This window comes from Anabrus simplex, chromosome 1 (assembly GCF_040414725.1).
Source record: "Anabrus simplex isolate iqAnaSimp1 chromosome 1, ASM4041472v1, whole genome shotgun sequence".
Classification (NCBI taxonomy): Eukaryota; Metazoa; Arthropoda; class Insecta; order Orthoptera; family Tettigoniidae; genus Anabrus; species Anabrus simplex.
The window spans coordinates 1,167,904,629-1,167,928,545 of record NC_090265.1 but is presented as its reverse complement, the minus strand read 5'-3'; the positions used below and the strand labels follow the sequence as shown (position 1 = coordinate 1,167,928,545).

At 39.3% G+C, this 23,917-nt stretch overlaps 1 protein-coding gene across 1 annotated transcript in view; it reads left to right on the top strand.

Annotated features, from left to right (window-relative positions):
* Window positions 1–14,609, top strand: part of LOC136858146 (cytochrome P450 4C1) — a 163,301-nt gene extending 148,692 nt beyond the window's left edge. Inside the window, exons 11-13 of the mRNA XM_067137472.2 lie at window positions 365–533; window positions 5,493–5,672; window positions 13,856–14,609. Coding sequence (XP_066993573.2) covers window positions 365–533; window positions 5,493–5,672; window positions 13,856–14,010 — 504 coding nt within the window. The 3' untranslated portion in view covers window positions 14,011–14,609. The remainder of the gene's footprint in view (window positions 1–364; window positions 534–5,492; window positions 5,673–13,855) is intronic.
* Window positions 14,610–23,917: the final 9,308 nt, after the last annotated feature.

Below are 23,917 nucleotides of genomic sequence, written 5' to 3'. Positions count from 1 at the left end.
ATGGTCAAGTCTGAAGCTCCAGGACACTGCCCTTGAGGCGGTAGAGGTGGGATCCCTTGCTGAGTCCGAAGGAAAAGCCAACACTGGAGGGTAAGCAGATTAAGAAAGAAAGAGAAAGAAAACCAATAACGTTAATATTGAGAGCTTCAAATGACGCATTTTTGTTTATTAATCTAACAAACCTCAGTGTATCGACCAAAAAACTGTAGAATGTGCTGTCTAAGTCTAGAACCCATAATCTTCACACTCATAACAGGGACCACGTGGATGTCCTGCGTAATAAGAAATATTAAAATAATGTTCATGTTTTCCATTTAAACCTTTCAGGAAGAACTAATTCATGACATCCTTATTTGTTCTCCAGGAAAAGGCGGTACAAGAGATAAGGGAAGTCATTGGGGACTCTGATCGTCATGCCACCTTCAGAGACCTCCAGGAACTCAAATATCTGGAGCGAGTATTGAAGGAAGCTCAGCGGATATATCCTAGTGTTCCTGCCTTCGCCCGGGAACTAGACGACGATATCCAGCTAGGTACGTGTTAACGATGAACTGTAGGACGGAAATAAATAGCCCCGTTATTAGACAGTTGCATTTTAAACAGCGGCAGAAAAGATGTGCGGATGGAATAATTCAGGTAATATTCATACCGATTTTTTTTCCAAGCTTATGATTCAGGTAATACAATCGACTATTTCCTAAGTTTAAATTCAGGTAATATTTATATTGTATTATAGCCTAAGTTTATAATTGAGGTTTCATATTCTATTGTTTCCTAAGCTTATAGGTAATATTCTTTTATTTCTTGAGCTTATAATTCAAGTAATAATCACATGCTATTATTTCCTAAGTTTATAATTCAGGTAATATTCATATTTTATTATTTTTAACTTTATGAAACCGAGTGAGCTGGCCGGGCGGTTAGGGGTGCACAGCCGTGAGCTTGCATTCGGAAGATAGTGGGTTCGAACCCCACTGTCAGCAACCCTGAAGATGTTCTTGCGTGGTTTCCCATTTTCACACCAGGCAGATGCTGGAGTTGTACATTAATTAAGGCCACGGCCGCTTCCTTCCTACTCCTTTTTATGAATACAGTATCGATTACAAATTACTCAATTTCGCTTTAATTTAATTTGCTTCTCTCAACATTACTGTGTTCCATTTTCTTTCAGTCCAGCTTATCCAGTTTAGTCGTCTCTAAGTCCACATTTCAGCTACTTCTAGCCTGTCTATTTCTTGCTATCACAAGGTCCATATTTCGTTCCCATAGGTTAGAACACTAAAGCCTCCGTGGCTCAGGTGGCAGCGCGTCGGCCACTCACCGCCGGGTTGCGTGGTTCAAATCCCGGTCACTACATATGAGATTTGTACTGGACAAAGCGGAGGTGGGACAGATTTTTCTCCGCCCCTGTCATCTTTCGTTCCAACAACACTCTCCATTATAATTTCATTTGTTAGTCATTCATCATTGCCTCAGAGGAGTGCGACAGGCCTCGGCAGCCGGTCTGACCCGGTCAATGACTGGAAAACAGGTTGTAGATTTTTTCAGGTTAGTACACTACACAAATAAGATTTAACACGCTTTTCCTGGCCTCAAGAATTAAATTTTTATTTATTAAAGATTTGTGTTTTTTCTGGAGTGCATTCTTTGTCATAGCTATCCTCTTGTAAGCATTCCCCTTGCTTCGGTTAACGTCAATGATAATACCTCCAAGGTAGCAGACCTTTGAAATTTCGTACAGTTTCGTTTTTTCTTTCAAGTCTGATTGCTGCTTCCTGTCTATGATTTGCTTTGCTCACCACCATTATGTTAGTATTTTCACAGTTAATTTTCGGCTTTAATTTGCCTTAAGTTTTCTATATAATTTGTTACATTATTCATGTCCTTTTCTGTTTCCACAACAATAGCGGTGTCGTCTGCGAGCACTGTGTAATACTTTTATATTTACTTTAATTACTTTTTGTTATCCTTCAGAGCTGCAATGACTTCTTCAGTGTACTGACAGAACAACTAGGGTGATAAAGGGCAGTCCATGCCATTTCCATTCTTTGGTAACGTGGTTGTCTTGTTCTCAATGAAGCCATGTGCTATTACGCCTCTTCAATCAATCATTCACCAGTGATCTGCACTAAGGGCTGTACCCAGGTAGCAGATTACCTATCAGTTCTTTACCTAGGCTGTTCTTAAAAGATTTCAAGGAAAATGGGAATTTATGAAACATATCCCTTGATCTCTAGTTTCTCATTCTATAAACGAATATTTACTCCAATTTGTCCTCTTGAATTCCAACTTTATCTTCATCTTTATCTTTCCTGCTTTTAAAAGCTCCACTCAAGCTTGTTCGTCTACTAATATCATTCCAGGCCATGTTCCACTCGTTGGCTGAATGGTCAACGTACTGGCCTTCGGTTCAGAGGGTCCCGGCTTCTTTTCCCGGCCGGGTCGGGGATTTTAACCTTCATTGGTTAATTTCAATGGCCCCAGGGCTGGGTGTTTGTGCTGTCCCGAACATCCCTGCACTCACACACCACATATAACACTATATTCCACCACAATAACACGCAGTTATCTACACATGGCAGATGCCGCCCACCCTCACCCTCTGCTTTTATCAAATAGTGTGGGGGCAGGACACCCCTCCCAGCCTAAGGGGAGAGCCTTACAAGGGCTGCACTCAGCTAGACATAGCCACACGAAATTATCACTATTATTATTCCAAGCCATCTCTCCACTGACACCTCTCAAATATTCCGCTTAGTCGAGGAGCTCGTCTCCTTACTCCCAAGTATTCCCAGTACAAATTTGCAACATTTTTGTAACAATATTCCTTTGTCGAAAATCACCCAGAACAAATCGTGTTACTTCCCGTTGAATCTTTTCCGGTTCTCGTATCAAGTAGTCCTGGTGAGGGTTTCATACACAAGAAACACATCCTGAATGGAATCACCAGGGACTTATATGCCCTCCCCTTTCCATCCCTAAATACCTTCATAAACATATGAAGAGATTTGTAACTCTTATTTACAATCTTTCATAACATAACACTATAGTTAGGAAAAATCTCTATATATGAAATTGGATGTTGGTATGTTTGAAACTAATAGACTCAAAAGCTACTGGACCGATTTCGCTGAAATTTTCACAGTTTGTTCTTATTATATCTGAGAGGGATTATGAAGTGGTTTGAACGAAATCTGATTGGTAGTTCGGCACTAAGGGGTGAGAAATAAAATAGGGGAAGATACGCAAACCGCAAGACAAGTCCGATCAGCGGGTTGCCTACCCAACAGTATGTGAAGATAATGATGTATTCCTTAATAATTATTTCTGCTTTTATCAAATAGTGTAGGGGCAGGACACCCCTCCCAGCCTAATGGGAGAGGATGAAATGTAAAAGTAATCGAAAACGACCGATATTAGTGTCGTATATGCTGAGGTAAATAAATGTACATAGGCAGGACAACGTCTGTCGAGTTTTGCTAGTATATTATAAAATAGACAAAAATAATAACTGATTGGTGGCTACCTCACGGAGTTGCGCTGGTCTGCGAAACAAATGCATTATGATAGAAACACGAATGAAAAGACAAACAGTGTTAATAGTCAATGAAACTACGATGAAAATTAAACTAAAGACATTTAGTGCAGCTAAATTGTTTGCAATGCGAGATGTATAGTCCTAGAGTACATTTTTAAAATAAACTAAATAAGTGAATTCACCCTGCACAAAACTGCACAATATTAAAGTACATTTCAGAAGGATACTTTCAGAATTAAACCTACCAAATATACTATCTGACACTAGATTTGTAGCTTCAGACACACTCCAATAACTCACAAAAAGGTCAGCGGCAATGGTCACTCATGTGGAATTGTGCGTATAGGAATATATTTAAGTGGGGGCTGTTATAGCTTGTTAATAGCGCCTCTGTCCTTTGAAGTTTCGTAGTTACTGTAAAGATTTTCTTCATGAGCTTGTATTAGTTTATTTAAACATGATCATTATTATCGAAAGCGGAAATAGTTTTTCATGTAGATAATTTACACTCGGTAGCCAGTGATTTCATATACAACTAATTTCTACGTTTTCTGACCTTTGAAAGTATGCATTTCAGTGGCAAACCGCTCTCTATCCCTCTTCTTCCAGCTCTTTTGCTCACTTCACCATGCCTTAGGTTCTCTGGGATACATTAGGCGTGTCTGGCTCTAACTTATCATGCCTGTGACTCTACAGGTGACATACTCACCTCACGAAGTCACTTCTCTCTAGTACTTATGTGGTACGTACCTTGCGAAATTAAAACCACTTAGACGTTTATCACTTCTCTGAATGGAGCAAGCTTTCCTGAACATTAACTGTTATAACACGTCTATTCTGCAACAAAAGTGTATTTTAAATGGTAAACCCATTAGAGGCCATATTTTTCGTTTTCGAATTTCTCTTACTTTCTTCATATTATCTGTCTCCGTGATAGTCAGATAAGACAGACGCTTAAACGGCCGTAGCCAGAGCGTTATTACAGAACTCATAAATATTGTCTCAAAAATCAGCTGTTTCATTTTGTGTACGATTAAACGAATTGCTATTAAAATAATTTTATATACACTCACATAAAAGGTAACACATGGAGTATATTGCATTGTACAATTATCACTTTGTTGTTACAATATATATTACAACAATAATTTTTGCCTTTCTGTCAATGTCTAGAATATCACAATATTCGGTAGCTCATTGCTTCATTGAAATGGGATCAAAACAATTTAAGACTGTTTGAGCTCGTGCACAGATATACCAGCGTAACGTTCGCATACTCCGATATCTTCTGTCAAAAATGAAAATTGCCAAATACTACTTTGTGCGCTTAATTTTTCGATCAGTGGAACTAAACGGGTTATTATTACATTTCCATAAGTGATATTTTGTTAAATATTTAGGTATATATGTTTCGAACCATATGAACTAGAGAGAAACATTAGTAACTTAATGCCTAAAAGTGACAAGGAAGAATAACAAAAGTATATTGTTCCATAAAATATAAGTGTATGATACCATCCACTTTCACATTTTTGAGGGGAATATTTCTTTTTCGAGAGCCCATTTTAATAAGGCTAATCATTTTTGTATACACTTGTAAGTCGTTTGTAGATACTAGTGTTATTAACTTGCAGAAAAGGAATTATGAGATTAAGTAATATCTCACGTAAAAATTGTACCTGAAGTTGTGGAAGAAATTTTAATTTTTAAATGTGATTTGTTGTCATTTAAATCCCTATTGACGAACAAAGAGTCGCAGTAGTTAAATGGAGAACAAATATTGATAATTTCCTAGATACGAACTTACAAAACAGCCACAAAACATTAGATTTTACGAACAGGTGATGTTAAGACATGAATATACCATCTCATCAGTGTGATTCTCAAAATTATAACTACCTTCAATCAGGCACTAAAATTACGAATACACTAATGCTTCTTGAAATTGTTACAGGTGGACACACCTTACCGGCTGGTACTAACATTATGATCATGGAGTACTATATGAACAAACACCCAGGGCACTTCCCGGACCCCGACAAGTTCAACCCGGACCGTTTTTTGCCCGAGAACTGTGAAGGTAGACATCCATATGCCTACGTTCCCTTCAGCGCTGGACCTAGGAATTGTGTGGGTAAGTTCTTTGTAGTACTTGCCTAGAACTGTGGCATGGAAATTTAGAAGAAACGAAGTAACCATGTCTCCACAGAACAACATAGACTAAGTACATGATGGTGGATGGTTGCCCAGTTGCACTTCTCTTAAAACAATACTCACCACCAACACCGCCGCTTAGTATACGAGTAAAAAGTTTTTGTTCGTTGAGATTTTCCTGAGTTTTATATAATTTATACTTCTGTTAAGAAGGAACTGATAGCCTCCAGGACCTAATTGGATGGTCTTGCGTCAAGGCAAACGAAATGACATTAAAAAGTGATGAGAAATACTGTGAAAACTATCACACATTCCAATAAATTATATACAGGAGGCATAACTATGTTGATAAAACCAAAACTGTCCACTTTTCAGATATTGCTCAACTCAAAGAATATTCTGTTAGTAAAAACCAAATTATGTACAGTTATGAATGTATATTTCCAACCAGAATACAAAGCAGATGAAATACTAGAAGAGATTACTTACGCCCTTAGCTTGACAAAAGAAACAGATACCATGATTGTAATGGGAGACTTAAACTGCAGGATAGATACACCAACACAAAAGACGAATATCGTGATTAGCCACTTAGAAATGGAAGGTCTAACGTTGCTGAACGACAGAAAAGAAAAAAACTTACCTCAGTCCAAATGGAACCAGCACTATTGACTTAGTATTCACGAATAGCGACAAGACCTATCAGGAGATCCGAAGAGACATTCCAGCAAGAAAACATCTACCAGTACATACCGTCATAAATGTGGGAAACACGCTCCAAGGGAAAACGTGCAAGAAAACAAACATTCTATCGCGAGAAATCGATAAAGACAAACTAAACATGGAAATGATGATCCTGGCATCGAGAGAAATCAAGGAAGGAAAATTAAACGAAGCATTAAACATAATCGAAGAACAGTTAATGCATGCTGTAGTAAAGAAAGATAGAAAACAAAGGAGGGCAAAACCTTGGTTCAACCAAGAGTGCTACAAGGCAAGAAAAGACGCGTTAAAAGCACTTCATAAAGCAAGAACCTCACAAACACAAGAGGACTTAGAGGAATATAATAAGGCCAGAAGATGCTACAAACAAACACTAAACGAGCATAAAACAACTATCAGGCAGAAGAAGAAAAGAAACTCATCCAACAAGCCGAACAAAAATGGTACAAGGTCTTAATGCCGAAGCAATCCCATTTTCCTAGGGACCTCCCACTCGAAATTTGGGAAGAACACTTCAGGAAAGTCCTTCAGGACAGAGAAACACGTCCAGCAAAAGAAGACCAAGAAGAAGTAGAGTCAGTGGTTCCATTTTCAATAGACGAAGTACGGAAACAAATCACCGACTCAAAGAATGGTAAAGCATGCGAACCAGATGATATTTTTTACGAGCATCTAAAAGAAACAGCACCAGAACTCACGAAAACATGGACAGAGCTCTTCAATGAATGTCTGCGACAAGGAAAAATCCCGGATAAATGGAGGATATCTACATTGAAGGTATTATACGAAGGAAAAGGGGATTCCAGGGACCCGAACTCCTACAGAGGGATAGCTCTGGAATGCTCTTCACTGAAAATTCTGACAGGCCTCCTGGCGAAAAGAGTTAGCAAAATGACATCTCACGCAATCCCTGAACAACAATTTGGTTTCACCAAACAGAAATCCACAATCCAAGCAGTAAGTTGCTTGCAGAAAGACATAGAAACAGCGTTGGAACTGCCAAGAGGGAAACTTCATGCAATATTTATAGACTTCACAAAAGCCTTTGACTTGTTAAATATAAAACTTATAATAGAGAAATTAGAATAGTTGGAAAGAACCAAGTAACAAGATTGATACAAAATATCCTATCAAACAATCAAATAATAATAGACAATAGAGTATCCACAACAGACCCTATGAATCAAACAAATGGAGTTCTACAAGGCGATCCCTTGAGTCCTCTACTTTTCATAATTGCCACCGCAGAAGTACCTAGAGAAATAGACACAGAAAATGTGAAAATCTACGTTTACGCAGACGACATGGTCATTGTATCACAAAACTTGGAAAATATTCGAACAGCCTTCAGCAAACTTGCCACATGGGCAGAAAAGAATGAGCTTACTATAAATATTAACAAAACTGTAAAAATGACATTCAGACGAGGAGGCAGACTATCAGCAAATGACGTCATCATGTATATGAATATTCCGATGAAGAACGTACCGCATTTCAAATACTTAGGAATCACACTTCAGACGAGTGGAGATGTCTATGACCTTCACATAAAAGAACGAACCATCGCAGCAAAGACGGCAATTAATAGCATAAAGAACATAAGACAACTATCCTTGCCCACAGCTACCACACTGTTTCGCTTAAAAATTGCTCCCATCATACCATATGGACTGGAAACCATCTGGACACACCTAAAGAAGAAAATCTTCGAAGACATAGAAAAGGTCAAAGCCAACTTCCTCAAAAGAGCACTGTGTCTGTCAAAGTACACATTATCCCGACTTACATATGTACTAGCAAGAGAGCAATTTTTCATCGAAGACCTCCGCCTCGACCTGCTTCTACCAGCTACCAAAGCCTACTTGGATGTACTGCAGGAACTCAATAAGAAGAGACAAGAGATATGGCCAGAGTTTTATTCAACGGATGCAATGATATATAGGGAATGGACACAAGCCAGTTATGATCTACGTCATGTATTGACAAGATATGCCGTACACGGTTTCCATCATCGGATATGCCTTACAGATAAATTCCATGACCCGGACGATAACTGCAAGTGTAAATTATGCGGAGCCTACTGTGACCGATATCATCTGATATTGTGCAACAAAAGACAAAACTCTTTGACAAGTTTCTGTAACAACTAAATGCACATTGTGCGAAATTTATCATATTATATACAGATGACATCGTCCTTTTCTCGGTGAGTCCACTACAGCTTCAGAAAATGATAGAAAATCTAAATGAACACAGCAAGAGAGTTGAACTCATGATTAATGAAACAAAAACTAAGCTCGTGAGCTACAGATGTGAGAGAGAAATTTAAGGTCAATAGTAGGCTAATTGTATAGAATATGTTAGATTATGTAAGTTACCCTAAGTCAGGCAGTTTCATTTCTTAAGAAAAAATATGAAATGGCGTTTGGCTTTTAGTGCCGGGAGTGTCTGAGGACATGTTCTGCTCGCCAGGCAGGTTTTTTGATTTGACTTCCGTAGGCGACCTGCGTGTCGTGATGAGGATGAAAGGATGAAGACTACATATACACCCAGCCCCCGTGCCAGAGAAATTAACCAATGATGGTTAAAATGCATGACCCTGTCTGGAATCGAACCCGGGAGCCCTGTGACCAAAGGCTAGCACGTTAACCTTGTAGCCATGGAGCCGGACGACAGACAAGATAAAGAGATCAGAAAAAAAAGCAAGAAATGCTTGGCTTCAGAACTGGTCTCACCGAGCTTGATAGCTGCAGTCGCTGAAGTGCGGCCAGTATCCAGTATCCGGAAGATTGTGGGTTCGAACCCCACTGTCGGCAGCCCTGAACATGGTTTTCCGTGTCACGGCAGCTTCCTTCGCACTTCTAGCCCTTTCCTGCCCCATCGTCGCCATAAGACCTATCTGTGTCGGTGCAACGTAAAGCTACTTGCAAAGAACTGGCCTCTAAATTTTATCCTTAATTTTTTTCTGTCAAAATGTGAAAGGACATATTCAACACCTGTGTCCTGTCTGATCTTACATATCGTCCTCACACTTTGTTTCTAATGAACAAACAGTTACATGAACTGAGTGTTTGCCAGAGAAGAATGGAAAGAATTGTGCTGGGAATTATCCTGAAAGAACGTATGCAAAGAGAAATTTGAAAGAGAAATTTGCGCTCAAAAGTGGATTTGGGCAGCTCATATAGCAAGAATGGCCCCCTTGAATTCGACAAGGGTAAGAGCTGAATGGTATTCCACAGATGGACAGTGAGGTACGATCGCACTTCAGATGGTCTGATGCCTAAAACGGATTGCGGGACCAAACTGGAAGAGAACTGCACGTGACAGAGGGATTTGGAAGAAGTTGAGGGAGGCCTCTGCCCCAAGAGAGGATCGAGAACAGAACAGAATACCTCTGAACTACTGAACAACGTAAACTAAATTTTCGTTCATCATTGAACCTTAGTTGTCGAGGTCATCATCTTACGTCCACAACGGCCTTTTAATGTTGTTTTCTGTCCCTCATAAAAGGAATGATCCACTGGTGAGACGAATTTTGGTGAACGTTTGAGATACTTTAGCTTTCTTGGATTGATACAACTTTACGATACAACGTTACGATACAAGCAAAATAAATGAAACAGTCATTTTTATTCGTCAGATAATTCACTGTAGTATTAGTGCGATACTAACAACCTTATGCCACAACAAAACACCTCTTTAACGAAAGTTAGAATATAAATAGTGCATGGTTTTCTGTGGTATAAGAAATTGCTTGCTTCAAGCTTTCGTTCGGAGTGATTAACTCTGTCTTTTAAAAAAATACTTCGTGGTCCATTTTAGCACAAGGCAATCCAATTACTTGACTGTGGAAACGAATAGGACTGCTTGTATCCGACGAGTTCTTTGTCAGGGATATGTTTCACATTTCAAATCGTAGAGAACTGTTGGCGATAAACCTACTGAAAATGAAATAATATAATATTCTTCTCTCCTAGTCAGGGATGGCCAGAAACTAGTGAGAGAGTATTCATTTATTGCAATCTTAATTAATACATGCAGTTAGTTTTTCCTTACAGGGCGAGTTAGCCGTGCGGTTAGAGGCGCGCCGCTGTGAGCTTGCATCCAGAAAATGGTGGATTCGAACCCTACTGTCGGCAGCCCTGAAGATGGTTGTCCGTGGTTTCCCATTTTCACACCAGGCAAATGCTGGGGTTGTATCTTAATTAAGGCCACGGCCGCTTCGTTCCCACTCCTAGTCCTTTCCTGTCCCATCGTCGCCATAAGACCTATCTGTGTCGGTGCGACGTAAAGCCAATTGTAATAAATAATTTTTCATTACCGAGCTCGATAGCTGCAGTCGCGTAAGTGCGGCCGGTATCCAGTATTCGGGAGATAGTGGGTTCGAACCCCACCGTCAGCAGTCCTGAAGATGGTTTTCCGTGGTTTCCCGTTTTCACACCACGCAAATGGTGGCGCTTCGTTTTCCCCTAGGCTTATACCACCTGCCGTACAATGGTTCAGGCAGTATTCATGCGTAATGTGTAATCTGTAAGAAGCAATTCTAAGTACACCACTGCAGTGCAGCTTACACATTACTTCACTACGGCTTCAGGATGTGTTCTGCATTCGTAACGTGTAAGAAGCAATTCTAAGCACGAGTTCAGCACTACACTGCAGCTGTAGCCTACATTTTCACTTCACTGCGGCTTCAGGACGAATACATGTGTAATGTGCAAGAAACATTTCTGAATACTTTACTGCATTGGAACTTCATGTAGTATGCATGAAGTTGTATGTTAGCAAAGCTCTAAGCCATTCATTATTAAATACTACCTGAGCTGCAAACATCAATTTTTCAACTTGATTTCTTTATTTTTGAAATAGGACATTATTTTTACATCATATGTATTCACGGTCCTACTATAATCAGCTTGTACAATATTTGTACTTATCTCCCAAACATGGCGAACATTTGTTGCTCGGAGGTCAACCATCAAAGCTGCCAAATTTTATACTTTGTGGCTTCTTCCAAGCTAGCTTTGTGATATAAAGGTAGAGTGTTTTCCTCTTACCTGGAGGCTCCGGTTTCGATCTTTGACTTGGGTTGGTTACAGTTCACTTATCCTCGTGAGTCCAACTGAGGATCTGCCGGATAGGAGAGGAAACAGGTCCTGTGAAAATATCAAGCCATGCGGCTGAAGAAGCCGTCATACAGGCCTCCCATCTGCAGATCATCCGGGTGTGCAATAGTCATGTTGGCAGGACTAGGTGCCACAATATTTAGCCCTGAGCTGCTGAGGTGAGAACTCAATTACTTTGTTACTGACGTTGGGTCTGAGAGACTCTTCGAAATAAATTTCATATTGTGGACTGTTATTTTTTTTCATGAGTAAAGTATTATGAATGGGTTTAGCGTGCATTGTAGGAGACGGTTTGGCGTAAAGATTCGACATGACATGTTTTCTGACTTGTAATAAACACGACATAGGTTTCAATGACCGAAAAATTGTTAACAATTGCATTTGTTCTCATCAAATAAAAATTAAACCGTGCATAAATGAATAAATACCAGATTACTACACCATAAGGTATGATAAATAAAAATTTAGGGAATATATTTATTTTATCACATCTGATTGTCCGACTCGTTGGCTGAACGGTCAGGGATTTTAACATTAATTGGTTAATTCCAAAGGCACGGGGGCTGGGTGTATGTGTTGTCTTCATCATCATTTCATCCTCATTACGGCGCGCAGGTCGCCTACGGGAGTCAAATAGAAAGATCTGCACCTGGCAAGCCGAACCCCTCCTGGGATATCCCGGCATTAAACGCCATACGACATTTCAACATTTCATCACATCTGATTAAAAATCTGACCCGTACTTCATCGTACTGACGTGGAATCTGTGAGACTCCTTCATTACTTCAGACATCATTATTTCAGTTCCACATTAGGCCTATTGCTCAATCATGACCAGCTGCGTGGTTGCATAAGACGATGAAAGAGGAAGGTACCAGGATGTAAAGTGAAAGATAACGGAAGCAAATGACTCGCCATCTACAGGAGTCTCTGAGACTTCATCAGTAGCTGAGGGGGTTAGTGTAGTAGTAGTAGTAGTAGTAGTAGTAGTAGTAGTAGTAGTAAACTAACAGGTAGAATGATTTGACTGGTAGAAATATGATACTGGAACTAAAGTACTTCTGTTTTGGAGTCCATGCCATTAGGCAAGAGTCTTCCTATATGGTAATTCATCTACCAATCGTTACTTCTTTCCCATAAACTCATACGGTATCACCAGAATGGCCGCACAAACAAACCTCACACAATTACATTTTGAACTGAGTTCTTCGCTGATTTATCGTCCTCAGAACGATACCGGTAGTCATTTTTACATATTCTGAAAAAAAATATATAATTGTCATTGACAGTTATTTAAACATCATACGAATGACCATTTCAGCCGGGCTGTGTATGTCTCCTACGATATCCCCTGCCAATCGTAAGAAGCAATTTAAATTAGGTAAACCCCCCTGGGATCTCAACTTAGGAGCATTGTTTGTTCACCATGGGGCCCTTAGCTGAGGCTGACATTACTCCTAATTGCTTGTGCCAGGCTTCTAACTTTTCTTTCTGTTGTCCTACCTGGCTAAGTCAACTCTTGTTGTCTTCCGACCCCGATTTTATTAGGTCCTAGGGTATCCTATTTTCTCGCTCCTCGTAGTCAATTTCTCGTTTTGCTGATACCCTCATTTCTCGAGGGGTCGGACCTCTTCGTTTTTCTCTTCTGATTACTGTTAATAAAGGATGGTTGCTCAGTTGTCCTTCCTCTTAAAACAATGTATGAATGTTCAGTCCTCAGCCCTAAGGCTGGTTGGATCCTCGACAGCTCTGCCATCAGCTGTCACAGATGGCCTAGGCATCACTGAAGAGGCATACTGGGGAAATGAAGCGTGAGGTAGCTTCCCGTTGCTTTCCTCACCGAGCCAGAAGTTGCTATTACATAACCAATAATCACCACTATCACCATTTACCATTTTCCTTGCTAATACGTGGTAAAAAAAATATGGCTACGCAGTTGTACTTCTTCTGAAACTATAATTACTACCCCAGATGGTGGATCACTGGTTTGCTGAGCTCAAGTTGATCGGTTCTATCTCGGCCCAATCCAATTATATTTGAAGGTGATCAGGCACGCCAGCTTAGTGTCGGTAGATTTACCGGCAGGTGAAGGGACTGAATTGGGGCAAAAGTTCGTCACTCGGCGTCTCCGGAAACAGTATAGATGGTTAGTGAGATGTAAAACCAATAACTATTATTATTATTATTATTATTATTATTATTATTATTATTATTATTATTATTATTATTATTATTATTGTCATTTTGTTATTGTATTTCACTGTTTCCGAGGACATATTTGATTGCAATTTCAGATTTCTTTTTCTGATTGTTTCAGGACAAAAGTTCGCCATGCTTGAGATGAAGGCGACTGTATCGAAAATTCTACGACATTACAAATTATTACCAAGTGAGGAGCCGCTAGTCTTGAGTATTGAATTAGTGTTGCGCTCTTCTACCGGTGTGAAGGTCAAGTTGGTTCCAAGAAAATAGACTAGAAGTTTTCCTGTTATTCATTAGTTGTAAATGGTGATTTCACAACAATATTAAGCAAGGACATTGATTCAGGAAACTGATTATAGTTGGTAATTCTAAAGTAAATGTGATACTGAATTCCTTGCAGTCGGACGGTATTATTGCAATGCTGCTGTGTGTGTGGCCTACGACACAGGCGTGCCACATTTGAACTAGTGTATTGTAAAATTCCAAAGAACCTGTTATGCGCATCACATTGTCCAACAAAGCTAGTCTGTGGTCAGGAATTTCATGTAAAAAAAAAGATTAGAATGCAAGTGGATATCATATATCCTCTTGGCCGTGATAGTGTGAAATTTGCATATGGGACATCCTTTTATAACAGCTATCAATTACCTATACCTCCCTACAAAACCATAGAGCGGGCAAGACGATATATGATTAGCTATTAAATTATTATTTCATGAAATTCCTGTTCCTAGCAATAACACGGAAGAATAATGTTAATTGTCTGGAATGTGGAGAGCTGGGCTACCTTTATTTAAAGTGGGATGTATATGACCCACACCCACTGCACCTGCTGAAGACATTGTTACAGATTATTTTCCATCTGCATAAGTGATATTCATATAACTGCAGATATCACTTTTTCAATATGCCTATATATCCTACTTCCTTGAAACAATTTCAGATAAAAATAAACTGTAACTCCTAGCCGGAAGGAAACAACAGTTATCACAAATGGCATTTCGTATCCATTCGGATGTAGCAGTACTCCGCTATTAATAATTTTGATATGCATTCATTATGCGAAGTACGTTGTCTTTACAAGATTTGAACACGATCTTCACGTTTTAAAAGCATATCTAAAATAATAGTGATATCTTCTGAATATAGGTTTAATCTTATTTTAATTCTTTGAAACAGGTTTCCTTACTTTTGTACCTAGAACTAGATTCACGTCCATTAACTGATATTCTTACGCCAAAGAAAACCAAGTGACATTAACATTATTTTTAGAAAAATGGAGAAATGTTGCCACACATTTCTACAACGTACATACTTGAAGTATTGCACGGCTGTAGTTTCAGAAGAAGGATTTACTTACTTTTCACATACAATATAACTGTTTAATTCTTGGCTAATGGATCGTATCTAAGAGCCTGGGTATTAAAACACATTCCTGCTTAATGTTAATTATTCTACGATCAATCTGTTAATGATATTGAACTATATTAATGACTATGACTTAATGCCTCCTCTAAGAACCATGTGACCTTGCCGCGGTGGGGAGACTTGTGCGTCCTATTGAAGCAGGTAGCCGAGCCGTAGGTGCAACCGTATCTGATGGTTAACTGTCGAGAGACCAGAATAACGAATGGTTTATCGAAACGGGGTGGCAGCATTTCTGAAGTTGCAAGGGTGGCTGTTTGGATGGTTGCATGATGTGGCCTTGTAATAATATTTAACATGGCTTACCTATGTTTATACTGCTAACCAGATGAAAGCAGCGAGAAACCACAGCCGTGGCTAACTCCCGACGACATGCAGCTCTTTCTGTATGAACGATGTACTGATGATGGATCCCTCCCTGGTAAAATATTCCGGAGGTAAAATAGTCCCACATTTGGAGCTCCGGGTGAGCACCACCCGGGAGGGGAAATCATCAGAAAGACGAATACTGATATTCTGCGAGTCGGAGCATGGAATGTTAGAAGTTCGAATAGTTGTGTTAGGTTAGAGAACCAGTGAAGGGAAATGGATAGACTAACTGTAGATGTAGTTGTATAAGTGAGGTACGTTGTAACTGTTCGCTCTCCTAAGCTTCTCATTGGAGGAGACGAAAGTTAATACCTGGGGACACATGAATATAAATATAACTATATGTAGCTTGCCCGCAAATTGCCACGCAAATAGAATCAATTAACATTCCATGGTTTCCCATTTCTCTATGTAATGTTTGGGCGCCAGCGTTACAGTTTTAAACAAAACTGTAAAGCAAAATTTATATTTACTAGCATAGAGACTTATACTTAAATCACAGGGGTAGGATTTTAAATAATTAACCATTAAGTATCGCTTAAGAAAGAAAATTAACGCAATATAAAATACAAATGAATTTATTATACAAAAAAAATTAGATGAATCGGAAAAGTTCCTTAAAGCTTGGAGGAATTTTAGAATTTACGTTACTGAAATTAACTGTTGCTTGCTTTATCTAATTGAAGCTCGCCAATTGCAGCTTCCGTTGAGGTCATCTATTTTCTGTGGTTACGCGTTCCCCTCTTCTCGTTGTAGAATTGGCTCCATGGACATCCTTCCTTCCTTCTGTGATATGATTTCGGCTATCTGGACTAGCACTCCCTAATTGCCTACTCTTTAAATTATACATTGGCCCTATACTTGTGAAAATTGATCACCGTTGATCGTAGGAGGAGAAAATTCAGAGTTATGAATTCTTTCATGTTAGCAGAAATCTCAATCCAACTTAGTTAATCTACTGATACTATACAGACTTGTACCAAATGCCATGGACTTGAACTAAACGTATTTCTTCGTCCAGAATAATTACTGATTATATCACAAGCCGTAAGCTTGCTTCGTCTCACCCTGATCCGACAGCATCACAGCAGCTAAGTACTGTGTCGAAGCGACAACACGCTGTACGAAAATAACTATGTCTCGAAGCGAGCACTCACTGTCTCAAAAATCAATACAGTAGTTGGCGTTCTGGTAGTGATGTGTGTACCGAGGTTTGCTCCGCTCTCCCCACTCTTGATAGCAGCTCAATACAAAATCACAATATAACGAAGCATCTGATTCGTAGATCGCATTATCATCTCTCTCTTCTGGTTGTTCACAAGTAACCGGTAGGCGTGGCGATGATGTAGTCTGCTGGCTAGCCTTGCACGCGGGTATCTGTGTAGTGCCTTTTGCTCATGAGTTTAACCCAGTGTTCATCCAACTTCCCCGCTTCAAGAATAACTTTTCCGTGTACACAAGTATGAGATGAAATGACAACAACTCTGTCTCAACATTGACCATATTTACAGTACATAATGAATTCCTATCCTACATAATATAATAATTTGAATAATGAATGATGTTCTAATATATACAATATGATTCCAAAAGCCTTATTTACAAATGATTGAAGTTAAAAATATGTCATATAAATACTTGCCGATGGCGGATAATCTTGATATCGAGTGATATCGCTTAAAAGTATGGCTGGAGAAGCCTGGACGGTTACAACGTTGGCAAGGAGAGCAGGATTTTTGGTCAGACAATAACAGAATTATAAACACAAAATCAAACCTGGGAAATGCAGGAGTTGGTTGTAAAACGAAAAAAATTGGGCAGCGTGTAAGCTACTGCAACCAGTATAGTGAACGGATTATTGTTGTCAAAATGTCCACCACGAAAGTGCATATCTATATGCCTACTAGTTCGGCCGATAATGAAGAAATCGAAAGATTGTATGAAAAGATAAAATATTTAAAGCAATATGTAAAATGAGAGGATATGACAATCTAACTATAAAGGGAGACTAGAATGAAGTGTTAGGCTAAGGAAGAGAAGGTAATACAGGAGGATAATTCGGACTGGGACAAAGGAATGAAAGAGGAAGTCTGCTGATAGAATTCTGCATGGATCATAATTTAGTCCTTGTTAATACTTGGTTCAAACACTAAAAACTACGGTTGTATACGTGAACAAGACATGAAGGAACTGGAAGGTATCAAATGGACTTCATAATGATTAGACAGAGATTCACAAACCCAGTGATGGATTGCAAGACCTTTCCAGGAGCAGACGTGGATTCAGATCACAAACTGGTGGTCATGAAATGGCCGTCTGAAGTTGAAGAAATTGAGAAAGGAAGGAATGGAAGGAATGCAAGGAGATGGGATGTAAACAAGTTGAAGTAAAAGAGAATGACGGATTGTTTCAAGAAACATGTTGCCAAGGACTAAATGAAAAGAGTGAAAGAAACACAATAGATGAAGAATGGACAGTCGTGAAGAATGAGATCAGTAGGTCTGCTGAAGAAATTTAGGAAGAAATGCAAGATCAATTAAGAATCAGTGGATAATAATACCTTGTGGATGAACGACAAAAGTATAAGAATGCAGAAAAGTAGGAGGCCAGGAAAGAATACAGGCGATTAACGAATGAAGTGGATATAATATTCAGGACAGCTAAGGAAGAATGTCTAAAATAGAAGTGCATGGATGTTGAAAGTTGAATCAGAAAGGTGCATTCTGCATATAGGAAAATCAAGGAAACTTTTTTAGGTAAGTAAACTAGTTGTGCGAATAGTAAGAGCTCAGATGGAAAATCACTCCTAGGGAAAGAAGACAAGACAGAAAGATGGCAGTAACATACGCAACAATTATATCAAGAGAAAGAATTACCTGACAAGGTCAATCAATCAATCAATCAATCAATCAATACTGATCTGCATTTAGGGCAGTCGCCCAGGTGGCAGATTCCCTATCTGTTGCTTTCCTAGCCTTTTCCGAAATGATTTCAAAGAAATTGGAAATTTATTGAACATCTCCCTTGGTAAGTTATTCCAATCCCTAACTCCCCTTCCTATAAATGAATATTTGCCCCAGTTTGTCCTCTTGAATTCCAACTTTATCTTCATATTGTGATCTTTCCTACTTTTATAAACGCCATTCAAACTTATTCGTCTACTAATGTCATTCCACGCCATATCTCCGCTGACAGCTCGGAACATACCACTTAGTCGAACAGCTCTTCTTCTTTCTCTCAATTCTTCCCAACCCAAACATTGCAACATTTTTGTAACGCTACTCTTTTGTCGGAAATCACCCAGAACAAATCGAGCTGCTTTTCTTTGGATTTTTTCCAGTTCTTGAATCAGGTAATCCTGGTGAGGGTCCCATACACCGGAACCATACTCTAGTTGGGGTCTTACCAGAGACTTATATGCACTCTCCTTTACATCCTTACTACAACCCCTAAACACCCTCATAACCATGTGCACAGATCTGTACCCTTTATTTACAATCTCATTTATGTGATTACCCCAATGAAGATATTTCCTTATATTAACACCTAGATACTTACAATGATCCCCAAAAGGCACTTTCACCCCATCAACGCAGTAATTAAAACTGAGAGGACTTTTCCTATTTGTGAAACTCACAACCTGACTTTTAACCCCGTTTATCATCATACCATTGCCTGCTGTCCATCTCACAACATTTTCGAGGTCACGTTGCAGTTGCTCACAATCTTGTAAGTTATTTATCACTCTATAGAGGATAACATCATCCGCAAAAAGCCTTACCTCCGATTTCACTCCTTTACTCATATCATTTATATATATAAGAAAACATAAAGGTCCAATAATACTGCCTTGAGGAATTCCCCTCTTAATTATTACAGGGTCAGATAAAGCTTTGCCTACTTTAATTCTCTGAGATCTATTTTCTAGAAATATAGCAGTCCATTCAGTCACTCTTTTGTCTAGTCCAATTGCACTCATTTTTGCCAGTAGTCTCCCATGATCCACCCTATCAAATGCTTTAGACAGGTCAATCGCGATACAGTCCATTTGACCTCCAGAATCCAAGATATCTGCTATATCTTGCTGGAATCCTACAAGTTGAGCTTCAGTGGAATAACCCTTCCTAAAACCGAATTGCCTTCTATCGAACCAGTTATTAATTTCACAAACATGTCTAATACAATCAGAAAGAATGCCTTCCGAAAGCTTACATACAATGCATGTCAAACTTACTGGCCTGTAATTTTCAGCTTTATGTCTATCACCCTTTCCTTTATACACCGGGGCTACAATAGCAACTCTCCATTCATCTGGTATAGCTCCTCCGACCAAACAATAATTAAATAAGTACTTCAGATATGGTACTATATCCCAACCCATTGTCTTTAGCATATCCCCAGAAATCTGATCAATTCCAGCCGCTTTTCTAATTTTCAACTTTTGTATCTTATTGTAAATGTCATTGTTATCATACGTAAATTTTATTACTTCTTTGGCCTTAGTCTCCTCCTCTATCTCGACATCATCCTTGTAACCAACAATCTTTACATACTGCTGACTGAATACTTCTGCCTTTTGAAGATCCTCACATACACACTCCCCTTGTTCATTAATTATTCCTGGAATGTCCTTCTTGGAACCTGTTTCTGCCTTAAAATACCTATACATACCCTTCCATTTTTCACTAAAATTCGTATGACTGCCAATTATGCTTGCCATCATGTTATCCTTAGCTGCCTTCTTTGCTAGATTCAATTTTCTAGTAAGTTCCTTCAATTTCTCCTTACTTCCACAGCCATTTCTAACTCTATTTCTTTCCAGTCTGCACCTCCTTCTTAGTCTCTTTATTTCTCTATTATAATAAGGTGGGTCTTTACCATTCCTTACCACCCTTAATGGTACAAACCTGTTTTCGCATTCCTCAGCAATTTCTTTAAACCCATCCCAGAGTCTGTTTACATTTTTATTTACCGTTTTCCACCGATCATAATTACTTTTTAGAAACTGCCTCATGCCTGCATTATCAGCCATATGGTACTGCCTAACAGTCCTACTTTTAAGAGCTTCCTTTCTATCACATTTATTTTTAACTACCACAAAAACAGCTTCATGATCACTAATACCATCTATTACTTCAGTTTTCCTATAGAGCTCATCTGGTTTTATCAGCACCACATCCAGGATATTTTTCCCTCTGGTTGGTTCCATCACTTTCTGAATCAGCTGTCGTTCCCATATTCACTTCTTTGCCATTTGTTGGTCATGCTTCCTGTCGTTCGCATTTCCTTCCCAATTGACATCTGGCAAATTCAGATCTCCCGCTACAATTACATTTCTTTCCATGTCTTTTCCCACATAGCTGACTATCTTATCAAATAATTCCGAATCCGCGTCAGTGCTACCCTTTCCCGATCTGTACACTCCAAATATATCAAGTTGCCTATTATCTTTAGAAATGAGCCTTACACCTAGAATTTCATGTGTCTCATCTTTAACTTTTTCGTAGCTTACAAATTCTTCTTTCACCAGAATGAACACTCCCCCTCCCACCCTTCCTATCCTATCTCTACGATACACTCTCCAGTGCCGTGAGAAAATTTCTGCATCCATTATATCATTTCTCAGCCATGATTCAACTCCTATTACTATATCTGGTAAATATATATCTATTAAATTACTTAATTCTATTCCTTTCCTTACAATACTTCTACAGTTCAACACTAACAATTTTATGTCATCCCTACTTGATTTCCAGTTCCCTGTTCCCTTATCACCGCTCCCTAGGCCATCCCGTTTCCCTGAATGTACCTCCCTATTACCCTTCCAAACAAATTTCCTAACTTATACGTACCACTGCGGTTTAAATGAAGGCCATCTGAGCGCAGATCCCTATCTCCTACCCACCCATTAGGATCTAGAAATTTCACTCCCAGTTTCCCACATACCCACTCCATAGTCTCATTTAAATCCCCAATCACCCTCCAGTCAGTATCCCTTCTACACCGTATTCCACTAATAACAATCTCCGCTTTCTTAAACTTCACCCGTGCTGCATTTACCAGATCCCACACATCTCCAACTGTGTTGGTACTTATATCAGCTTGCCTTACATTGTTGGTACCAACGTGAAACACTACCACCTTCTCCTTCCCCTCCTCCCTCTCTTCTACTTTTCTCAACATCTGCCTCAACCTAATTCCTGGATAACACTCTACCCTGGTACCCTTTTCTCCACACACTTTCCCCACGTGTCTAACGATGGAATCCCCCATGACCAGAGCCTCAACCCTACCCACCTCATTTGATCCCCTCCCCTCCTGGTCAGCCCTATCTTTCCTGATAGCTGCAGAAGCTACTTCCTCCTCCCTTTTCTCCTTCCCATGACCCTGTTCCACCTGTCTTTTCCTATCCTTACTCTACATTTTCCTTTCCTACCTTTTCCCTTCCTCCTACTTCCACACATCTCAGCAACAGTTCCCTGTCCCTCATCTTCCCTCTGTTGTTCTACCTGGAGTGACTCGTACCGATTTCGCACAGACACCTGTCCTGAATTATGATCCTGAATAGAGCCCTTAGCCTGCAATCTCCTTCCCCTTAGAACATTAGACCACCTGTCTTCTACAACTCCTCCCTTTCCTTCCCCTCCCTCTTGTACACCTACTGTAACCTGTACATTGCTTGAGGGAGTCTTATCTTCCTTCCTGTCTTCTGTGAGAATCCTAATTATCTCCCTCAAACTTTCCAACTCCTCCCTCATACCCCTCAATGCCTCGCCACATCCACAGTAAGTACACTCGCGCTCCTTAGCCATTCTTTACGGGGGGAAAATGAAATTAAAAATAAAATAACTTATTTGCAAAAAATAAATGAACGGAGGGATATATTGTCTGGGATAGTACACAACAATAAGGTAATTAATATACGACTACACTACAATACTACTTAGTCGTGCTCTATTTTTTTAAATCCTACAACCCCTGACAGGATAAAAACTGCTGTTAATTACTGAATATCGAAAGTAATAGCCTACACAAGAACTACACAATTCCAAACTGCAATTAAGCCTATTCTAATTACAACAACAGTATTTTAGTAAGAGTTTCTCCGGATACCTCTACTACACCAGTACTACACAAATATTTTACAATAATAAAATAATCACACTAAATTCTAATAGGATATTACTCGTATACTACTGTACAGTACACTACAGTAATTTTAAACTACTTTCAGACGTATCCTAATTACGATACCGGTACCGTACCGTATGTCACTAAACTAAGCACAACAGAAATGAAATTTGCAAGAACTACTGTACTCAAAGATTACCAACGAAGCTAAATGCTTAGACAAATTATTATTAGTATTACGGTCTAATAGATACACACGAATATAGCAGGCAACAAGAAGAGTTTGTTGATGATGATAAGAGAGATGAACCAATTCTGAGATCAGAATTCGACAGAGTTTTGAGTTCCCTAAAGAGGAACAAGGCACCTGGAATTGATGGAACACCGGTACCCTAAGAATTACTGACTGGCTTAGGAGAAACCAGCATGGCGAGGCTATTCCGTTTAGAGTCTAAAGACGTATGATACAGCAGAAGTGCCATCTTATTTTAGATAGAATGTTACTATAGGCCTACCTGTTCCCAAGAAAGCAGGTGTTGACAAGTGTGAGAATTACCGTACCAATTTTAATTTTTAGTACCTCACGCTTGCAAAAATTGGCACTGAAGAATGCAAAGGCAAGTTGAAGCAGAGTTGGGAGAAGATCAGTTTAGTTTCAGAAGAAATGTAGGAACACGTGAAACAGTTCCGACATTACGTCTGATCTTAGAGGATCGATGTAATAAGGACAAGTCCATACACATGGCATTCGTAGATCTTGAAAAGCCATTCGATATTATCGTTTGGTCGAAGCTTTTTGAGATCCTGAAGGTGATCGGGATCAGATACCGAGAAAGAAGTGTAATCTACAGTCTGTACGAAAATCAGTTTGCAATGATAAGCATCGAGGACTATGTAAACGAGGTAGCAATCAAGGAAGGGAGTAAGGCAAAGCTGCACTTTGTTCCCTCTCTTTTTAATGTTTATGTAGAACATGTTGTATAGGAAATCACACTCCAAGGAAAGGAAATTGTTATTTTATCTGAGTATGCAGAATATGTGTATAACTTGCTGAATGGTATGGACACAGTCTTGGAGAAGGAGTACAAGATTAAAATAAATAAATCTTAATCTAAAGTAATGGATTGTATTCGAACGAAGTCAGGCGATGCAGGAAATATTCGGTTAGGAAATGAAGTCCTAAGCGAGGTAATTAATAGTGTTATTTGAGTCATTGAATATCTAATGATGGCAATACTAAGGAGGATGTAAA